The 17,288-nt window shown below is 50.3% G+C and overlaps 1 protein-coding gene across 1 annotated transcript in view; it reads left to right on the top strand.

Moving 5' to 3' along the window:
- The window catches only part of PLB1 (phospholipase B1), a 151,736-nt gene that overhangs the window by 113,105 nt on the left and 21,343 nt on the right, over positions 1–17,288 (top strand). The window contains exons 37-47 of the mRNA XM_015473561.2: positions 479–530; positions 915–995; positions 1,551–1,616; positions 2,565–2,665; positions 3,582–3,663; positions 4,327–4,431; positions 5,448–5,543; positions 6,095–6,166; positions 12,346–12,411; positions 16,004–16,064; positions 16,615–16,673. Coding sequence (XP_015329047.1) covers positions 479–530; positions 915–995; positions 1,551–1,616; positions 2,565–2,665; positions 3,582–3,663; positions 4,327–4,431; positions 5,448–5,543; positions 6,095–6,166; positions 12,346–12,411; positions 16,004–16,064; positions 16,615–16,673 — 841 coding nt within the window. The remainder of the gene's footprint in view (positions 1–478; positions 531–914; positions 996–1,550; positions 1,617–2,564; positions 2,666–3,581; positions 3,664–4,326; positions 4,432–5,447; positions 5,544–6,094; positions 6,167–12,345; positions 12,412–16,003; positions 16,065–16,614; positions 16,674–17,288) is intronic.

Here is a 17,288-nt window from a genome sequence, read left to right as displayed (position 1 = left end):
GGAGGGGAAGAAGCAGCTGTGTCAATATGAGGCTTTTAACTATTGTGCTTGAGCATCAAATGCTCAGCTTTCTGGCAGCCAAGGTAAAAGAGGAAGCATGGAACAACTTTCCTAGATCTAATTTCAGAGTCTATACCAGTCCTTTAAAGGAGATGAACAGTTTCCTGCACGGAATCATTAAAGACACTTTGCACTAGAAAGGAAACCATGCGTAACAAATATAATTGGCAGTACCCTTGACTATAGAGGCTTGGGACAAACACACAGCTATAGTTTTGTGAAGGGTTATTTGTTGTAATAACTTCTCCAGAAGAGGCAAGTAGCTTCTTGTCCCTGAGCCTCAGGGTCTCTGCCAGTTCATGTTGACGGTGGGGGGTCAGGGGTGGGGTGAATGCCATGGAAGCCTCCAATTCAGGCCTTTTAGGATGAAAGATTTAGGGGCTCTTCCTCAATGGGACTGATTTCCTCTCCTCCTCAGGGAACTTGTAAGCCAAGTCCAGACTCTGATACAGAAGATGAAATCCGACCATGTAAGTCAGATTTATGATTATCTTTAAATACTAGCTTGCTAGCCCAGTAAAATCCCCAAATGGAATTGTTGGCCATGAAAACAGTGAGCCCTCGGTCCCTAGAGGCATTCAAGTGGCAGAGGGCAGCCTCTGTCGAAGGCTGCCTGGAGGAGATTACGTCAACCAGAGAGAGGTTTGTCGCTGATCACAGTGACCCTGAAAGTCCTTCCTGATGCTAAGAATCTGTGGTCTATAAATAAATCTTTGAAGTGCTGTCAGCTCTGAGGTTCTGATCCTGTTATTTCAAAAGGGCAAGGAAGTTTTAGAGGTTTGAATGGATTTCCTAGAGCTGTGTTGTTTTTTGGTTTGTTGGAAATCATCAAGCGTTTTCCTGCCTCTGTACAGAGAGTAAATTTCCATGAGGACTGGAAGGTCATCACGGTGCTGATTGGAGGCAGTGATTTATGTGACTACTGCACGGACTCGGTAATGGGGGCGGGTCAGGCCTACTCATTGCTCTTGACTTTGACCTGTGGGCCCTAGAGATCCTCTTTGAGAACAGTCCCTAGAATTAACCTCAGGATTGTCCAAGGATACCTGTGTGTGTGTGCATGCACACACAATTCACACACATGCACATGTACACACACACACTTCTTTCCCCGGCCCCTCAAATTTCTGGCCCCACCTCCCTGTCCCATATAGTGTGAGTCAGCAAGTGGCACATATACAGGGCTTCTGGTCCCCTCTCTTACAATTCCTGAAAGAAAGAGAAGAAACAGTAAACCCCAAGCAGTTAGAAGTGGGACTTGACACGTCCTACTCCTGAAGTAAAGCTCCAGCTGAAGGTTGCAGTCTTCTGTCTGGCCCAGCGAGTACCCAGCTGTTCATCTCAGATTCTGACATCATGAGCTGGTCACAGTTGGAGGCCAAGGGAGAATGAGTCCTTGGGGCTGGAGCTGGGGGTCTGGGGGAGAACCCAGTTTTGCCTGCTGCCCTGTCTCCCTAACCAGCTTCTCTTCTCTCTCCTGTCTCTTCCAGAATCTTTATTCTGCAGACAACTTTTTTGACCATCTCCGCAATGCCTTGGACATCCTACATAGAGAGGTGGGTGCGGGCTCCCACAAACTTGACACTGCTCAAGCATGGTGGGGAGAAGAGAGTAAAACACCCCCTTCCCAAGGAGCTAGACAAGGACATGGGCTCCTGCCCTTTCCATAGTTTGGGGGTACCCCCAAGGAAGCCTCATGCTATTTGGGACCAGTTCCAAGGGTCTCAGGCTTGAAGGGCAAAGCAGTGTGTGCACTAAGCATCCCCTCACCAGTACTGGGAACGTTCTCTGGTGGTGGCAGCTGGGTGGTTCACAGGCTGGGCACTGCACCCTGAGTGGCAGGAGTGTCTACAGCAGGCCCCTTTCTGGTCCTGCACTCAACATGTTCTCTCCCTATCCCCTGGCATGGACAAGACTTTCTGGCTGCCTGGGAGGGGCGCTCAGACAGCCAGGTGCTTCTCTGGGTTTGCCACAACCCTGAGCCTGCTCAGCAGAGTTAGTCCAGGCCAGGCTAGAGGGAGCCCATTATGGGCTTATGTACTGGCAAACGGGGCTACCTCACCAAATTGAAAGCTAACTGATAGCTGAACAGAGCTAAGTCGTATTTGACTCTTTTGCAACCCGTGGACTGTAGCCCGCCAGGCTCCTCTGTCTATGGGATTTCCCAGGCAAGAATACTAGAGTGGGTTGCTATTTCCTTCTCCAGGGGATCTTCCCAACCCAGGAATCAAACCCAGGTCTCCTACATTGAAGGCAGATTCATTATGAGCTGAACCCTCAGCATTTAGACCCAAGACTGCCATGTTGGCCCACTCTGGGAGGCCCATTCACACTGCTGCCCATGTGGGTGGCACATACTGCAGGGCTCTAGGTGCTCACCTTGTGCTGACACCTCCCAGAACCCCACTCAGGGACCCCGCAGCCTGGTCCCACTTCTCAGGGTCCTAAGGCAGCTGGTGAAAGAAGCTTCCCAGGCCGTCTCTCACCCAGAGCCTCGCACATAGGTACCCCGGGCGCTGGTCAACCTTGTGGACTTCATGAGTCCCAGTATCATGAGGCAGGTGTTCCTGGGGAACCCCGACAAGTGTCCTGTGCATCAGGCCAGGTAGGCGGATGCTTGCTGATCTGGTTCACATGGTGGGAACTCCTCCGGGTCTCTGGGACTTGATCTGTCCGTGTGCATCTATAAAGGGGTCTGTGCCAGGACCACCTCCTTCTGGGAGTTCAAAGTCAGGGCTCCCACTTCCCTGACCTCAGGGTACCACTGAACCTCTATGATAGGGGAAGTTGCTGGGCAGAGGTCAGGGCTGGGCCACACACTAGTGTTTGAGAGACAGTGCAGCCCAGCCTGTGAGAAGGAGTGACATACAGATGTGTCCACACACGGTGAAACCATAACAAAAGCAGAGCTCACTTACCTTCGCGGGGAAGAAGTGACCTGGGGAGCGACACGCAGAGCTTCCAGTTGGGAGTGTTTTGTTTCTTAAGTGGAGTGAGAAGGACACAGGTGTGTGTTTTATTGTTCCTCCTGCATTACACATCCATTTATTCACCTAACAAATGCTTTTTAAAATCTTACTCTGCACCAGGTTCTGTTTTGAGTAGAGAGATCTTTTTTAACATCCGGTAGATTTTATGAGTGTGAAATAATTCATCATAAAACAAAAAGGAACACAGCAGGACACTAGTGTGAATTCCAGAGGTGTCTGGGGACCTGAGCAACAGAAGCTCGCCAAAGCATGCGTTTGTACTTATTTTTAAACACTAAACATGGGCTTCTCATTGCCTCAATGCATTTGTTCAGTGTAATTTGTTGAAGGCCCAGGGCCCGTGGTCCAACACTTAGTACTTTGTTAACGTGAGAGGGTGCCCATCCATATATCCTCCCCTTGTGCCTCCCTGGGTCAGGCCTGAAACCTGCCCCTGAGCATGTGTAGCAGAGCCTCCTGCGAGCCACTCCCCCACCTCCACCCTGACCGCAGCTTTGGCTCTGGGTCCTTCTGTCTCCCCTCTTTTTGCAGCATTTTGTGCAATTGTGTTCTGACCCCGCGGGAGAGCTCCCAAGAGCTGGCCAAGTTGGAGTCCATCACCCGAGCCTACCAGGTAAGACCAAGAAGGTCTCTCCTCCGCCTCAATCAGCACACCAGCCCAGAGCCCCCCTGGGGAGGCTCATGGGAACGGAAGAGCTATTCAGAGTTTGAGAGGCAACATTACCATCCAGGCAACTTCCTGGCTTAGGTATCTCAGGCACCCAAGGCAGATTCACAAAGGAACCTAGGTGACAAAGTCCTCATGGCTGAGCTGTCTTGCTGGCTCAGCCCCAACCCTTGGCCTGACAAGGGGAATAGCCCTGGTTGTCCCATGGGACTGCCTTTCCCTCCCCTGTCCCCCAGATGCCCAGCTGCCCCCGCAAGCCCCCACCACTCCAACAGGCAGGCCACGAGCCAATGAGGGTGTTGCAGGTCCCAAGCCTAGCAGCCCTCTGGAGACCTCTCCTAGATTGCTGTTCCTTTTGGGACTTCCTGCTGGCCCTTCAGAACTTGCAGTCCACTTATAACCAGGACCAAAAGGAGGCACAACCCATTTCCAGTTCTCTGGGAAGAGATTTGTCATCAAGTATGTTTGTGTTCTCAAGAGAAGAACTGAGTTAGCACACCTGTTGAGGGAGATTGGCACAAAGTCACTGCCCATCACCCCCAGCCTTGCGCTAACGGGTACCTGGAGCTCCCAGGCCTGTGCTGAAGATGCCCACGGGTGTGTCCCCAGAGCAGCATGCGTGAGCTGGTGGAGTCCGGTCGGTACGAGACGCGGGAGGACTTCTCTGTGGTTCTGCAGCCCTTCTTCTACAACATCCGGCTCCCTGTCCTGGCGGTAGGCTCCCTGCCCTCCCTGACAGGGCTCCCACAAGGAGGAGGAAATTTAAAGTGGAAACACCAAGTGCTTCCACAGACTGGGAACAAATGGGGCGGACCCAGGCAGCTCTCTAGCTGCTGCTCTGGTGGCTGCAGCCTTCTTGAACATCAGAACTGTATTCAAGAGGCAGCCCAATGTTTGATGTTCTCATGACTGCTCTTTGCAGCCTCCATTTTACTAAGTACCTACTACATGCCAGGCACTGTGCATACCATAGGTAAAATCTTCACAATTACCTTCTGAGGTGAGCTTTATCATCCCCGTGTAAGAGAGGCTCAGAGACATGAAGAATCCTTCCTAAAAGCATGCAAGAAATAAGGGACAGAGGTGAATTTTGAACACGTCCGACTCCAGACTGTTCACTTTCGGCCCCATCCCCAGCACTGTGGCTGTTGTTTCTCTCCCTGGCTCTGCTCTCCACCTGACTCTTCCATTCTGAGCAGAAGGGCTCTGTGAATGGGCCAGGGTGGACACCTGGGTCTGTCCACCTGGGCCTCCATCCCAAGGGCCTGGCCTACCAGAAGAAGCTTTAAGCACCGAGACTTTGCCCAGGCCTGAAGCCCTATTCTCCCCATCAAGCTCACTGGGACCAACTGGTCAAGAGTTGGGAAATAGCTGTTCCCAGCTGGCTGGCTAAGACTTCCTCAGGGACTAGGATCTTATTCCCTCATCCATGGCATGGGTTGCATAAATGCGCCTAAAAATATATATAGCACTTTTTAAATTAAATAATGGGAATTGTGAGATCCAGAAAGCAGGTTGGGGGCTTGGGGTCACTCAAAGTTGTTGATCTGTGGGACTACTCTGAGCCCTCTCTCGAGGTGAGCAGGCCCTTAGGAAGCCGCAGGCTGGGAGCACCCCCCAGGGATGTGGGTTGTTGAGAAGTCCACTCCAGAGGGCAGGCCTGCCAGTGAGCCCCACTCTCCACCCTCGGCACCAACAGGATCTTAAGGATGTCAATTTCTCTCCTTCAGGATGGGCGCCCAGATGTGTCTTTCTTCGCCCCAGACTGCCTCAACCCAAGTCAGAAATTCCACTCCCAGCTCTCCAGGGCCCTTTGGGTCAACATGGTAAGATGAGTGGGGTTTCCTGATTCTCTGGGGTTCTAGTCTAGAGCAAAGCACCAGCCCCTCCAGAATGGAGCTTGTTCTTGGCCTCCCTTTGCAAGCAAAGTGTGGAGGAGAGCGACTGGCGCCTCTGTAGAAATCAATGTAGAATGAAAAATACAGAGTCCTTAAGATTCCTGGATCAACCACATCCTCTCCGACAGGCTTTGAACTGATGCAGGACTCTTTACATGAATACAAGGCAGAACCCTCATGTTTATTCAGTATTTTCTATGTGCCAACAACTCTGCTAGGCAGTTTAAGCCATGTTTATCTCATTTAAGCTTCTCAACAGCCCTGCAAGACTTATAAGTTTACAAGGAAGCTGAATCCTACAGAAGCTGAGAGACTTGCCCAGTATCCCACAGCTGGTGACGGCAGAGCCAGGAGGAGAAGCCAACCTCCCTGAAATCAAGTTCTGAGCGTTCCCCCACTGCAGGATGCCCTGCCAGGGAATGTTCACTTCAGCGGAGACAAATTAATACACTCACAGCTCTCTTTTTCTCCCCCATCAGCTTGAACCACTGGGAAGGAAAACAGATACCCTGGATCTGACAGCATACATACCCCTCTCCTGCCCTGCTCAGGTAATGCTGCTCTCCAGAAACCCAGAGCTCAGGCCCTGCCCATCTCCCTTTACACCGCCCCCAACCCCTGACCCCCGACACCAGCACTTCTCTGTCACCCATCTTGCCCCTTGCCTGGGAGCAGATGGATTCAGAGGATGAAGGGGAGTAGAGGAGAATGGAGAGGGGAGAAGAGGGTGCAGAAGCACCTCTGTCTTTGGGAGAAGCAGGTGGGAGAGGAGGCCTGAGCCCAGCAGAGGGAGAGGAGCAGGGTAACAATGTGGATTCTTCAGGAGGGGAATTAAGAAGCCAGAGGTAGCCAGACCGAGCATTTCAGCAGAGACACGTGGGGCCAGTGGGAAGGTCCACCTGCAGGTTGGTGGCCTAGTATGAAGCCAGCTGAGCTCAGAAGTTGCAGTTAGTCTCGTGGAATCTGGATCGGGAGTATCTGGCAGGAAATTGGTCAAAGAGGAAAGCCCTAGAGCCACCTGGGGAAGGGACAGGCAGGACCGGCTTTGAGATAGTTGGAGTGAGGCTGGCCTGGGCTCATTTTAAGGAGGAAGATGTAAGTGGTTGTTAGACCTGATTTCAGGCCTAGGAATGGGGCAGGTACACATGCCCTTTGCCTTCAGCTCCCTCTTCAAGCCTCTGTCTTAAGGCTTTTTAACCAAATAAGGTTGAGGCCAGAGAGCCCTCAACAGCAATGAAAGAAAGACAGCCTGACCCAGTCTGGGAGGCCGGGTTTCCCACCTGGGTCTGACTACGTCACCTTCTCCCAGCCTCCTGACTGAACAGAGAGAGGACCTACATCTCCCCCTTGTGTCTGCCAGGGGTCTAGAGGCAGTGGGCACCCTTGCCTGTCTGCTGCCTTCCCCACACCAGTCTCGGACCCAGGCTCAGCCTTGGGTACCATTAGCCTCACCAGGCGGGAGGGTTGAAGGGATGCAGAAGTAGAGGCGGTGATAGTAGAGGGCTCAGATGCTGGGTCCAGGGCTCAGGGCAAAGATGACCGTGAAATGATGTAACGATCAGTGTAGCGTAGATGCCTCTGGTCCAGATGGTCAGATGCAGGCTGAAGGGGTGGGGCAGAGGCCTAAGGGCCCTTCTGTATCACGTGTAAACGCTTAAATTGCTAGATCCTGAGCTTGTCCAGCGCATTCTAGGGGTAGGGCCAGGCAACCTGGGTAGTAGAGGCATCTGGGGACTCAGAGTGGTGGCTATAAACCATATGGGGGGGGGGGGGTGATGTTTCAATATTTTAACAACCATATGGCCGTACTGAACATCAGCCATGGGAAACCCTCTCCAATCTGCCAATTCTCCTTCTATTTAATAGTGAAAGTAATAACAACCTAGCCCAGGGAGCCATCCTTTGCTCTCTTTCTTTCTCACAAATATCTACTATATACCAGGTGGAAGCCTAGGCTCTGGGTCAGGTAGAGCTCTGTCACCACTGGCCTCAAGGCCGCAGACGAGGCAAGGAGCCCCAAAAGGCTACTGCCTCAGCCAGAATCTCAGGCCACTCCTGAGGTGGGCTCCGCTCCTCCTCCTGGACCAGCCTGACTGAGCTGTCGGTGAGCAGAGGAGAGCAAATCCAGCCTCCTGGAACCGTAGAAGCCCCGCCTGGGAGAAGCGGTTGCCAGGCAACCCCGGAGCCCATTCCAAAAGATCCATCTGTTGGCCGGCCCAACTTCAAGGCACCAGGCACTGTGGAATCCTGCACTCCTCAGGTCCCATCTGCTCCCTGCAGTGTGCCATGGAGCTATATAAAAGTCCACCAGCATCTCAGTGTGAGCTGACAGGGACCAGGCAGCACATATTTTAATCCTAGCTGAGTCTAAACATAGAGGCAACAGGCAGGACCCAGCGGGGAGGAGGGGCTGAGACAGATGCAGGCACCGGGGAGCTTCTTTCTCAACTTCCTGCCTGCTCCTCCCCCAGCTCCAGTCTAGGGCAAGTGCATTCTGCTCAGCCAGGTCCGGCGCTTAACTGCGCTCTGTGGATTTCTGTTAGACTTTCAGGTTGGACATGTGATTTTATGGGCAACTTTAGCTTACTTGCTCTGTGAACTGTGACTGTGGTCCCCTTGCTGCCCCTCATCACCTCTCTGCCCACTCCTTCCCTAACCCAGGGCAGCTGCCTGTGGCCCCTCCTCAGGCTTTGAAGAAATGGGCTCAAAGATGGGCAGAGTCCTTTTTCAGCTCTTATTTTTCTTGCCCTTGAAAAGCATTTGTCAGAGTTAACCACCTCCTCCATGAATTTATTCCTCCCTGCATTCGTGGATGGAAAACCACCTTGACTGCTCTGCTTTTCTACTTTCTGCCCTGTCCCATCTCCTTTAATGACCCCCTCTTCCCTTCTCCCAGCCTCAAAAATGTGGACATTCTCCAACTCAGCCCTCTTTTCTCTTTCTCTACACAATCCTCACTCTGAGATTTGTCCATTTCCAGGGTTTCCTGTTAAATTTCCTTGCCTAGGATCTCCCAACCTACATCTTCATTTCTTATTTTTTTCTCCAAACTTGAGCTATATTTCTAACCCTTCAGAGGTCTTTCTCCCTTGGTTATAAAGTTTACCCAGAAGACAGATTAAATATTTGGTCAGGGTACCAACAAAATAGAAAGACATAATGAGACAAACAGAAATAATTTCAAGTGATATTTCATCATTCAGTCTTTCCTCTTGAGAAAAACTGAACTTTGTTGGATTCTCTTATACTTTATTGTTTAGTGATATTTCTATTTTAGCATTACATATGCAGGGCTATTCTCTTTTGAATGCTTTGGACTTCCAGATCTCCCATATCTGCCCTGAACCCATCATCTCAAACTCAACATTCATTTAGAAAATAATTTTTGAGTAAGAATGTCAAAATAGGACCAAAATCAATGTCTTCCCAAACTCCCTAATCCTGAAGACTTCCTCTGTCTGTCCATATTGTCGTGGTGGTCACAGTTCTGCAGGTGTGAAACGTCAGGCCCCTCACCTGATAGAATCCTTCCTAGGCCTTCCTCTTCCCACTTCCACCAGCCCAGTTCAGGCCCTTGTCACTGTGGGTGTTAAAATTCTTACCTACTTCTTTCCGTCATAAAGCAACAGAGAATTTTATAACTTTAGAATCTCAGTGGGGAGGGCTTTGGAGCCCTGCTGATGCGATCTCTCGTATACTTGAGTTATTCTACCACATCCTCCCAGGCTTCCCATGTGGCACTAGTGGTAAAGAACCCACCTGCCAATGCAGGAGACATAAGAGATGTGGATTCAATCCCTGGGTTGGGCAGATCCCCTGGAGGAGGGCATGGCAACCCACTCCAGTATTCTTGCCAGGAGAATCCCATGGACAGAGGAGCCTGGAGGGCTACAGTCCATAGGGTCGCACAGTTGGACACAACTGAAGTGACTTAGCATGCATGTACCACATCCTCCCAAAGCAAGCAGAGGCTTATGGGCCCTGTTTAAACCTCCACACTCTCAAGGCAGTGCATTACTAACAGCCAAGTGGCTATCCATTAACAGGTTGTGGAATCAGCCTAGTAGGTCATGTTTGGGATGGGATGATGGGATGGGATAGAAATGTCAGTGGGTACTCCTATGTCCTCCTCCTCTTTACCACTACCACCCTTCCCTGGATCTTCTCAATTTCCTCAACCATTTATGGCAGACAAGTATCCCAAACCCTGCCTCATATAGTAGGTATGAGTCCTTGGAATGTGACCCCACTTAAGTCGGTGCCTGGGCCTGACTATACACATCTGGTTTGGTCCGAGCAGCACAGAACAGAAGAACACCAGCTTTCCTTCACTGTGGAAGTTTACACCTGTAAACACTGCCAGGATGCACATGCCCTTTTCCAATAGCCACTGACTCATGTCGCTGACTCACATCAGTGGCTGACCAGGCTCTGCCCCCAGGCAGGCTGCACCATCTTTTCCCAGCTGTACCGAGGAGAACAGTTCCTTGTGCTGGCATTCAGCGGGCTTCACTTTCTGCTTACTGGCATTACCAGCCTAGCCTAGGAGAGCCAGCAGACTAAGTGGACTCCCTTTTCCCTCTGCTGAGCTCCAGGCCTTTCACCCAGTCTGACTCACGCATGCACAATGCAGCTGACGGTCAATAAAACAGGCCCCAGGCACTCGGCCACTTGCCTGGCCCTGTCCTGGACCTGTTCTCATTGTTCCTTCTCCGGCCTCACTTCCCTCCACATTCCAGTGTCTCCCTGACCTCTGACCTCTTAGTTCAGTCTCTCCCCTCTGGCCCTTCCCTCTACCCTTGGGTCCTGTGATGAAATAAACTCCCCGGCTTGACTTTCAGCACATGCAGAAGGGCAGGTGGAGTCTGCCCTCCGGTTCCTCTTATGCTAGCTAATCTGAGAAAAGCTCCGGCTCCCAGGCCCCGTGCCCAGTCAGGGTCTTGGGAAGTGGGGGGAGAATAATGAGGAGTGACCTACCTCCCACCGAGTCTCATCTTTAAGGACCACACGTCCCCAGATCCTGCAGTCCTTCCTCAGCAATTACTGCACTTGCTGGACACACTGTTCTTTGATGCTTCGCTACCCAATACTTGTCATGTTTTCTGCCTCACTGAATTGTATGCCTCTGGATCCTCCCTTCATCCAGCACCTAGAACAGAGTTCTGAACACATGGGGTTTTACAAAGGTGAGTCAGCTGTTTATAGGATGCTACGTGCCCTCAGCTGCTAGGGAATCTCAGGGGACAGGGGACACTGAGTAGCCTTGGCCGGAGACAAGTCTGGTTAACCGTGGTGACATGCCTCTGTAAGGTCTCTCTCACCTTGCACTGTCGCAGATGGTCCAGGGCACACTTCCTGCCCTTGACCCTGAGTGCTCCTCTGGCCCGTGTTTCAGGGGCCTGGACTCAGACCAAAGGAGAGGCGTGGCATGCCCCAGGGGGCAAGGTCTGTGCTGAGGGCTGGGGGTTGGGTTTTGCCCATGTAGATTTCCTCCTCCAAGCTAACCGCTAAGACCACCTCCTCATCCCTCTGTCTGGCCAGCAGGTCTTTTGCAGGCCTGACCCCGGTGTGAGCCGTGGAATGAGGGCATTGCTGGTCAGGAGGCCTGATGGATCAGGCCCAGCTCTGCCCTCAGTGCACCTGGGGCAGGCCCCTGCTCCCCTCTGCACCTCAGTTGCCCCTCACCTGTAAAGCGGGATCACTCAGGGTTGAAAACTCAGATGCAGTGCCAGGCTAGAACATGACTGTGTGGGTGGGATGGACAAGAGACAGTGGCAGGGCAGAACTGAAGGTTACACGCTTCTTGTGGCAGTATTCAGGGTTGTCGTCTTCTCTCCTTCTCCTTTTTAAACACCTTTCAGGCCAAAATAAAGCAGATGGGCAATAGGCTTTCAACCCCTGGAACAGATATCCAATGACATCTCCTCCAACATTCTGGTTCTTCCTACTTACTCCCATATTATTCCCAGATTTTCAGACTGTGGCCCTTCTACTCCACTGAACATGACTTGTGAAGGTGTTGACAGCCCTGGGCTGTCTGGGCTGATCTCTGTCTTACAAACTTTTTCTTGCTTCACTATCATTTCCACATTTTTCATTACCTGCTTTCCCCTGCTACCCCTCTGTCTACTTCATTCTTCCTTCTTTGACTAACTTATCACCCACAATGGAATACACTTGGATTCTTGACTGGGCATGTATGAAACCAGTGGTGAAATAGATAGGTGGGCAGGGAATGAAGAGGCTGTTTCATGAGAAAAAAATGCAACCAGCGTTTGTGAAGCCAACCCGAAATGGGTAAGGGACATAACTCAAAGGAGGCAAAATCGTAGCAACAGATGTTAAAAATACACTGATGATCATAACATATTTTGGAGAAGAAAAGATCCCTATAATATCAATCTTTTGCCAGAGCAATGACAAAGGAGAGAAGGTCATTCTGATGACTAGGGAGATGTTCCATTGTCAGGGTGAAAAGAAAAGCACAGAACCCTGAAAAGAACGTGGATGGAACCCTTTTTAGTCCTTTTATTGTGCATGCCTTGTCAAAGCTGTTATGTAAAACCCTCTAGGGAATGAATGAAATTCTGTCTGTATGATTCTTTCTATTCAAATGCAGAAGAATCATGTTAAATGAACCTAGAGGACAGGACTGTTGGTATTAATATTTCCTAAGCAGTCTTCCAGGCTGTCAGGTAACTTCTCCCTGTGGTTTCTTTTCCTCTCTTAGATTGAGCCCTTCTTGCGAACCCCCCGGAACAGTAACTACACATACCTGACCACGCCCGCCATTGAGGTAATAACTCCTGACACATATCTGCCTGTCTCAGAGACAAACCATTTCCACCCCCCGCCCCCAGCGACTCGGGGAGTGGTGCGGATTTCAGAGAAGTAGCTTAAGCAGAAACGTACCCTTCTTACCTACTGGATATTGGAATGTGAAACAAAGGCTCCTGAACCACAGAGTCCCAGGATTGTCCTAACTTGTTCTCAAGTGTTTTCCTGACGTCAGCAACTGATAGAGGAAGTGTCTGTGGATCAGTCTTCTTTGACCTTTGCACAGACATCATTTCTGATCAGGCAGCTCAGCCTTTCAAGAAGGGATGAGGGGGAGGCAGCGAGTATAATGCACATCGATTTCCTGTAAGGTGGGAGCTGAGTAGGAAGAGCCTCAGTTCCAGGGGCTGGGCCCCCAGGAAGCTGATGTATATGCAGGTGGGTCTCCAGGGCTTGTCTGGTTCAGGTCAATCATTCTAGCTCTGAGGATTTAAGGCCCATGGTTTAGGGACAGTTGCTGCAAAGATGGCCTGGAAGATCCTGAACCACACCAGGCCTTGTGGGACAGGCTTGGTCCAGGCCACATCTGTCGGCCACCTGGACAGGGAATCAATCGCCAGTGTCAGCTGAGCACCTGTGGTTTGCCCAGTCTTGTGCTGGGGGCCAGCAGGGATTCAGAGGAGTGTCAGACATTGTTCTGTCCTTGGGAGTTAAGAGATTCCAGACTGGGCACCTCCTGTGTGTCGGGCACTGTTTCAGGAAGATAGAGCCGTAGAACAGACAGATGGAGCCCATCCCTTTTACGGACTCTACAGCCTACTGAAGGAGGCACCCGATAGATAGCGAAGCATAGTCATGTCAGAGAGTAAGGACAGTCTTGAGAAAGTGCGATGGGACAAGGAAAGCACATTCTGGTGAGCTGTGACCAAGACCAGCGATTGCAGAGGCTCAGAACTGGGGCTGAGTTGGGTGTATTTGAGGGGAGAAAGAAGTCAGCATGGCTATGGGCATGCGAATGAAGTGGAGAGTTGGGGTCATGAGATAAGCAGGGTCGTCAAGGGCATAATCGTACAGAATCTGAACCCCTGAGAAAGAAGGTTGAACTTTGGTGGAGAGCTGTGGGAAGCTCTTGGAGGTTCTAGGAGAAAGCGGTATCATCTGGCTCACCTTTTTAAAAGAGCTCCCTGACTAGTGTGGAAAATGGATGGGGGAGTAGCAGAAGTGATTGAGGAAAGACCTTTTATAAGCCAGCTGAAGCACTGAGACTAACTTACATGAAAATATTGAAGAACTGTCGGATGCTCAGCTCTGAGATACAGGCCACATCAGCTTCATGGCTGGGGTAATGCCATGGTTCAGCGTCGCCGAATTCTCTCAGGCTCACATTAGCCCAACAGAGGCTTATTTCAGGCCAATCGTGGACCAAAATCCATTAGAACTGAAATGTCAGCTGCGTCTTGTCAGTTAGGCTTTTATTTATTTATCTAACATGTGTGTATTTATCGGATGCCTAAATGGTGCAGGTGCTGTGCTAAGTGCCAGATATACACTGATGAACAAAGTGGTTCTGGCCCGTTGTCTTTGATCTTAGTCTCACATGCCTTTGCTTCTGTTGCTGGAAGAGTGAAAAACTCAGGCATAGAAAGTGATTTTTTAAAAATACTTTGCTATTTAAATTAGCCACAGACGGGCCACATCAACATTACTTGAGAACTTGTTAAAAATACAGAGTCCTGGGTGGCACCCCAGTCCTGCTGACTCAGGACCTGCATTTCCCAAGACCTGCAGGTGATCTGGGTGCTCTGGCATAGGGTGCAGCCTCTGCACCCTAAGCAGTTCTTCCCTTGGGACAGACGAACATGCTCCAGTTCCGACCTGCGTCTGTTCACCTGCAGGGGATGGGCTTGTCTCTGGCTCATCATTTCTCTGAGATGTTTCTAAAGCACTCACGGCTGTAGAATTATTTTAAATTGCATCTTCTCTGGATATTTGTCATCTACACACAAACATGTTCTTGATTTCAATAGAACCTCCACACAGAATGAGGACTCCATCAAAATGACTAATGAGCAGTTCCTTGGAATACTCATTTACATCAGATTAAGCAAATAATACGTAAAGGAAGTTGCCCTGTTGCTCCCTTGTGAAAGGAGTGTTTTAACAAGGTGTGTCCATATCAGCCTCTGATCAGATGAAAGAGACAAAGTTCCAAAGGTTTGGCAACCACACACCTAGAGAATCAGCCAACCAGAAAACACCTATGTGTGTGGAGCCCTACTATGCACTCAGCACCGGGCTTGTGCCTCAAGCCCCTCTGGGGATGTGCAGGTGTCTGGGACACTAGGGAAGGATGTCTGTTTCTCTCCCAGATGCTATGCCCTCTGCTTCCTACCTCACCCCCTCCTCCAGCCCTTGGAAAGTGTGCTCTGTATTCCAGAGTCAAGAAACTGTGACTAAAAGTATACAGGTTATGGGCTTCCTTGGTGGCTTAGTGGTAAAGAATCTGCCTGCCAATACAGAAGATATGGGTTTGATCCCTGGGTAGGGAAGAACCCCGGGAGAAAGAAATGGCAACTCACTCCAGTATTTTTGCCTTGGAGATCCTATGGACAGAAGAGCCTGGTGGGCTACAGTCCATGGGATTGCAAAAGAATTGGACATGACTCAGCGACTAAAAAAAACAAAAAATCCAAGTTATAGACTTTAGTTTATACACATGCAAGGAACTGGTTGGCTATTAAATACACAAAAAAGACATACACACATTCGGAAATGATATACAGAAACTAGAAACTTTGCATTTGTAAAAATTTCACATTGCTTTCCTAAAAATATTGTAATTATTGTTTTGGTCCTAGCATGGTAATTAGTGTCCATTAGTTTCACGTTAAGCAACACCACCTAAACCCATGTGGAGCCCTGTGGTTGCCCTATGGCGAGGAGACCTAAGACAGTAGTTTACAATCTCTATGCAATGATCACCTGGAGAGCAACTAAAAGGCATCGAATCCAGGTGCCGCCCCAGACAAAGTCAGAGTTTCTGGGGACGAGGCCCAAGCACTGTTTTGTGCATGGGGAGGTGGCAAACACCCTTTTCCTCTTTGATTCCCCTCTCACTCCATCCACAAGCCACAGCTCTTTGCCTCACATGATCCTCTACAGTGACATAGTTTTAGCTAAGGAATTCTTGGTGGAGACTGGACGAAGGTTGAGGAGGCATTTGTGTTTATGTTGGTGTCTATAGAGAATCTTAGGATAGATTCTAGATTAGTGAAAGTGAATGTGTTAGTTGCTCAGTAGCGTTTGATTCTTTGTGACCCCATGGACTGTAGCTCACCAGGCTCCTCTGTTCGTAGGATTCTTCAGGCAAGAATACTGGAGGGGGTTGTCATTTGCTTCTCCAGGGGATCTTCCCTGGATTTAACATGAAAGAGTCAATGACCTATATCCGGGATGCCAGTGTCCCTCAGCTGCCTATGCCGGTTTTCATCAAGGCACCACGTTCAGGGAACAACTGTGTGCGGGGGAAGAATTCTGTAGCTAACCCTTCTTGGGCTAACCTTCCTGCACCATGAGTGTCTGCTGTTGTGTGTTTGCTTTTGTTGATTTAGAACTGGGGGAGTGACTTCTTGTGTATGGAGCAGAATCCTTCCAACAGTGTCCCCACGTCAGGTGAGTATAAACGTCATCACCCCCTTCAGTCAAGGGCTAAGTGTCAGGTTGCTGGGAGAACCTACAAGCACATCTTAGAGCCTTGGGCAGGCCTTGCTGATTTCTGTGCACTGTAGACCTTGATCCTGGGCAGCCCATGACAAGCTGGCCTGCAGCACTGCTGGGCTCCCAGGTACTCCTCAAACCACACTTCTCATCTCAACTTATTCCTAATGGCAACTCCTCAGGCCTCCCTGCCTAGTGAGGTAGGTAGAGTCAGGGATGGGGGTCCTCTCTGCCTGTGCTTATGATCCCCACAGCCGGAACTTTCTTGGACCCCTCAAGGATGAATTGGGCTCCTCTCCGGATGGCTAAAAGCCATCAAGCCCATTACCTTCAGTGCCTTGGTGGCTCTGGATGCATGGAAGAGACAAATTTTCTAAAGCCTTAGGCTGGAAATAAGTGTAATGGGGATGGATGGGATGAAAATGGAATCTCAGGCTTCTAGTCAGGTTAACTGTTTAAAAGGAAGACCTCCACCAACCATCCATCTCTTTGCCTGTCTCCTTAGTCCATGAGCTCCGACCAGCAGATATCAAAGTGGTGGCTGCCCTGGGTGACTCGCTGACTGTGAGTACGGAGTTGAGCCAGGAATCAACTCTTCTTCCACACTGGCTCTGCGTTCAGCATCTAGCTGACACTGTCGAGAACCTACCTGTGTCTGGCACTGAAGCACAGCCAGGCAGCCACAAGACATTAGCAGGCAATCTAGAAGCCCTGCCCTCCACCCTTCCACACCCCTGCTCAAACACCACCTCCTCCCATGAGGCTTCCCTCCAGCACCAGATTGAAGCCATCCCATCCCTTCTTCCCCACTGTTCCCAGGCATTCCATCTGTATGTGCTAAGGTACTTATCTAAGTCTGCCTGGCATCACTAGGGAACTCATCTCCCTCACTCTCTCCTCGGGTGGTGGGTCTACCCACAAACCACCCAGCTCCCCTCCACCCATTCAAAAGTGTGTTCTTGGGGGCAGAAGGGACCCAATTCCTGCACATAGTATAGTTTCACTAAAGGAATTATATTGGCCAACCCAAGATTTCGCTATTGCTATGTGTGAGACAGTCTGCTAGCTTTTCAGAGGGAAAAGAAGTATGAGATGTGGTCTTAACCCTCTTAAAACTTGTCCAGCTGGGGAAATAAAAAACTTACACTGAAGGAGATACCTATCCAGATAGGTGACAAA

The sequence above is a fragment of the Bos taurus genome, chromosome 11, assembly GCF_002263795.3.
Source record: "Bos taurus isolate L1 Dominette 01449 registration number 42190680 breed Hereford chromosome 11, ARS-UCD2.0, whole genome shotgun sequence".
Lineage (NCBI taxonomy): Eukaryota > Metazoa > Chordata > Mammalia > Artiodactyla > Bovidae > Bos > Bos taurus.
Note: the sequence above shows the minus strand (reverse complement) of the source record. Positions and strands in the feature narration are given on the sequence as shown.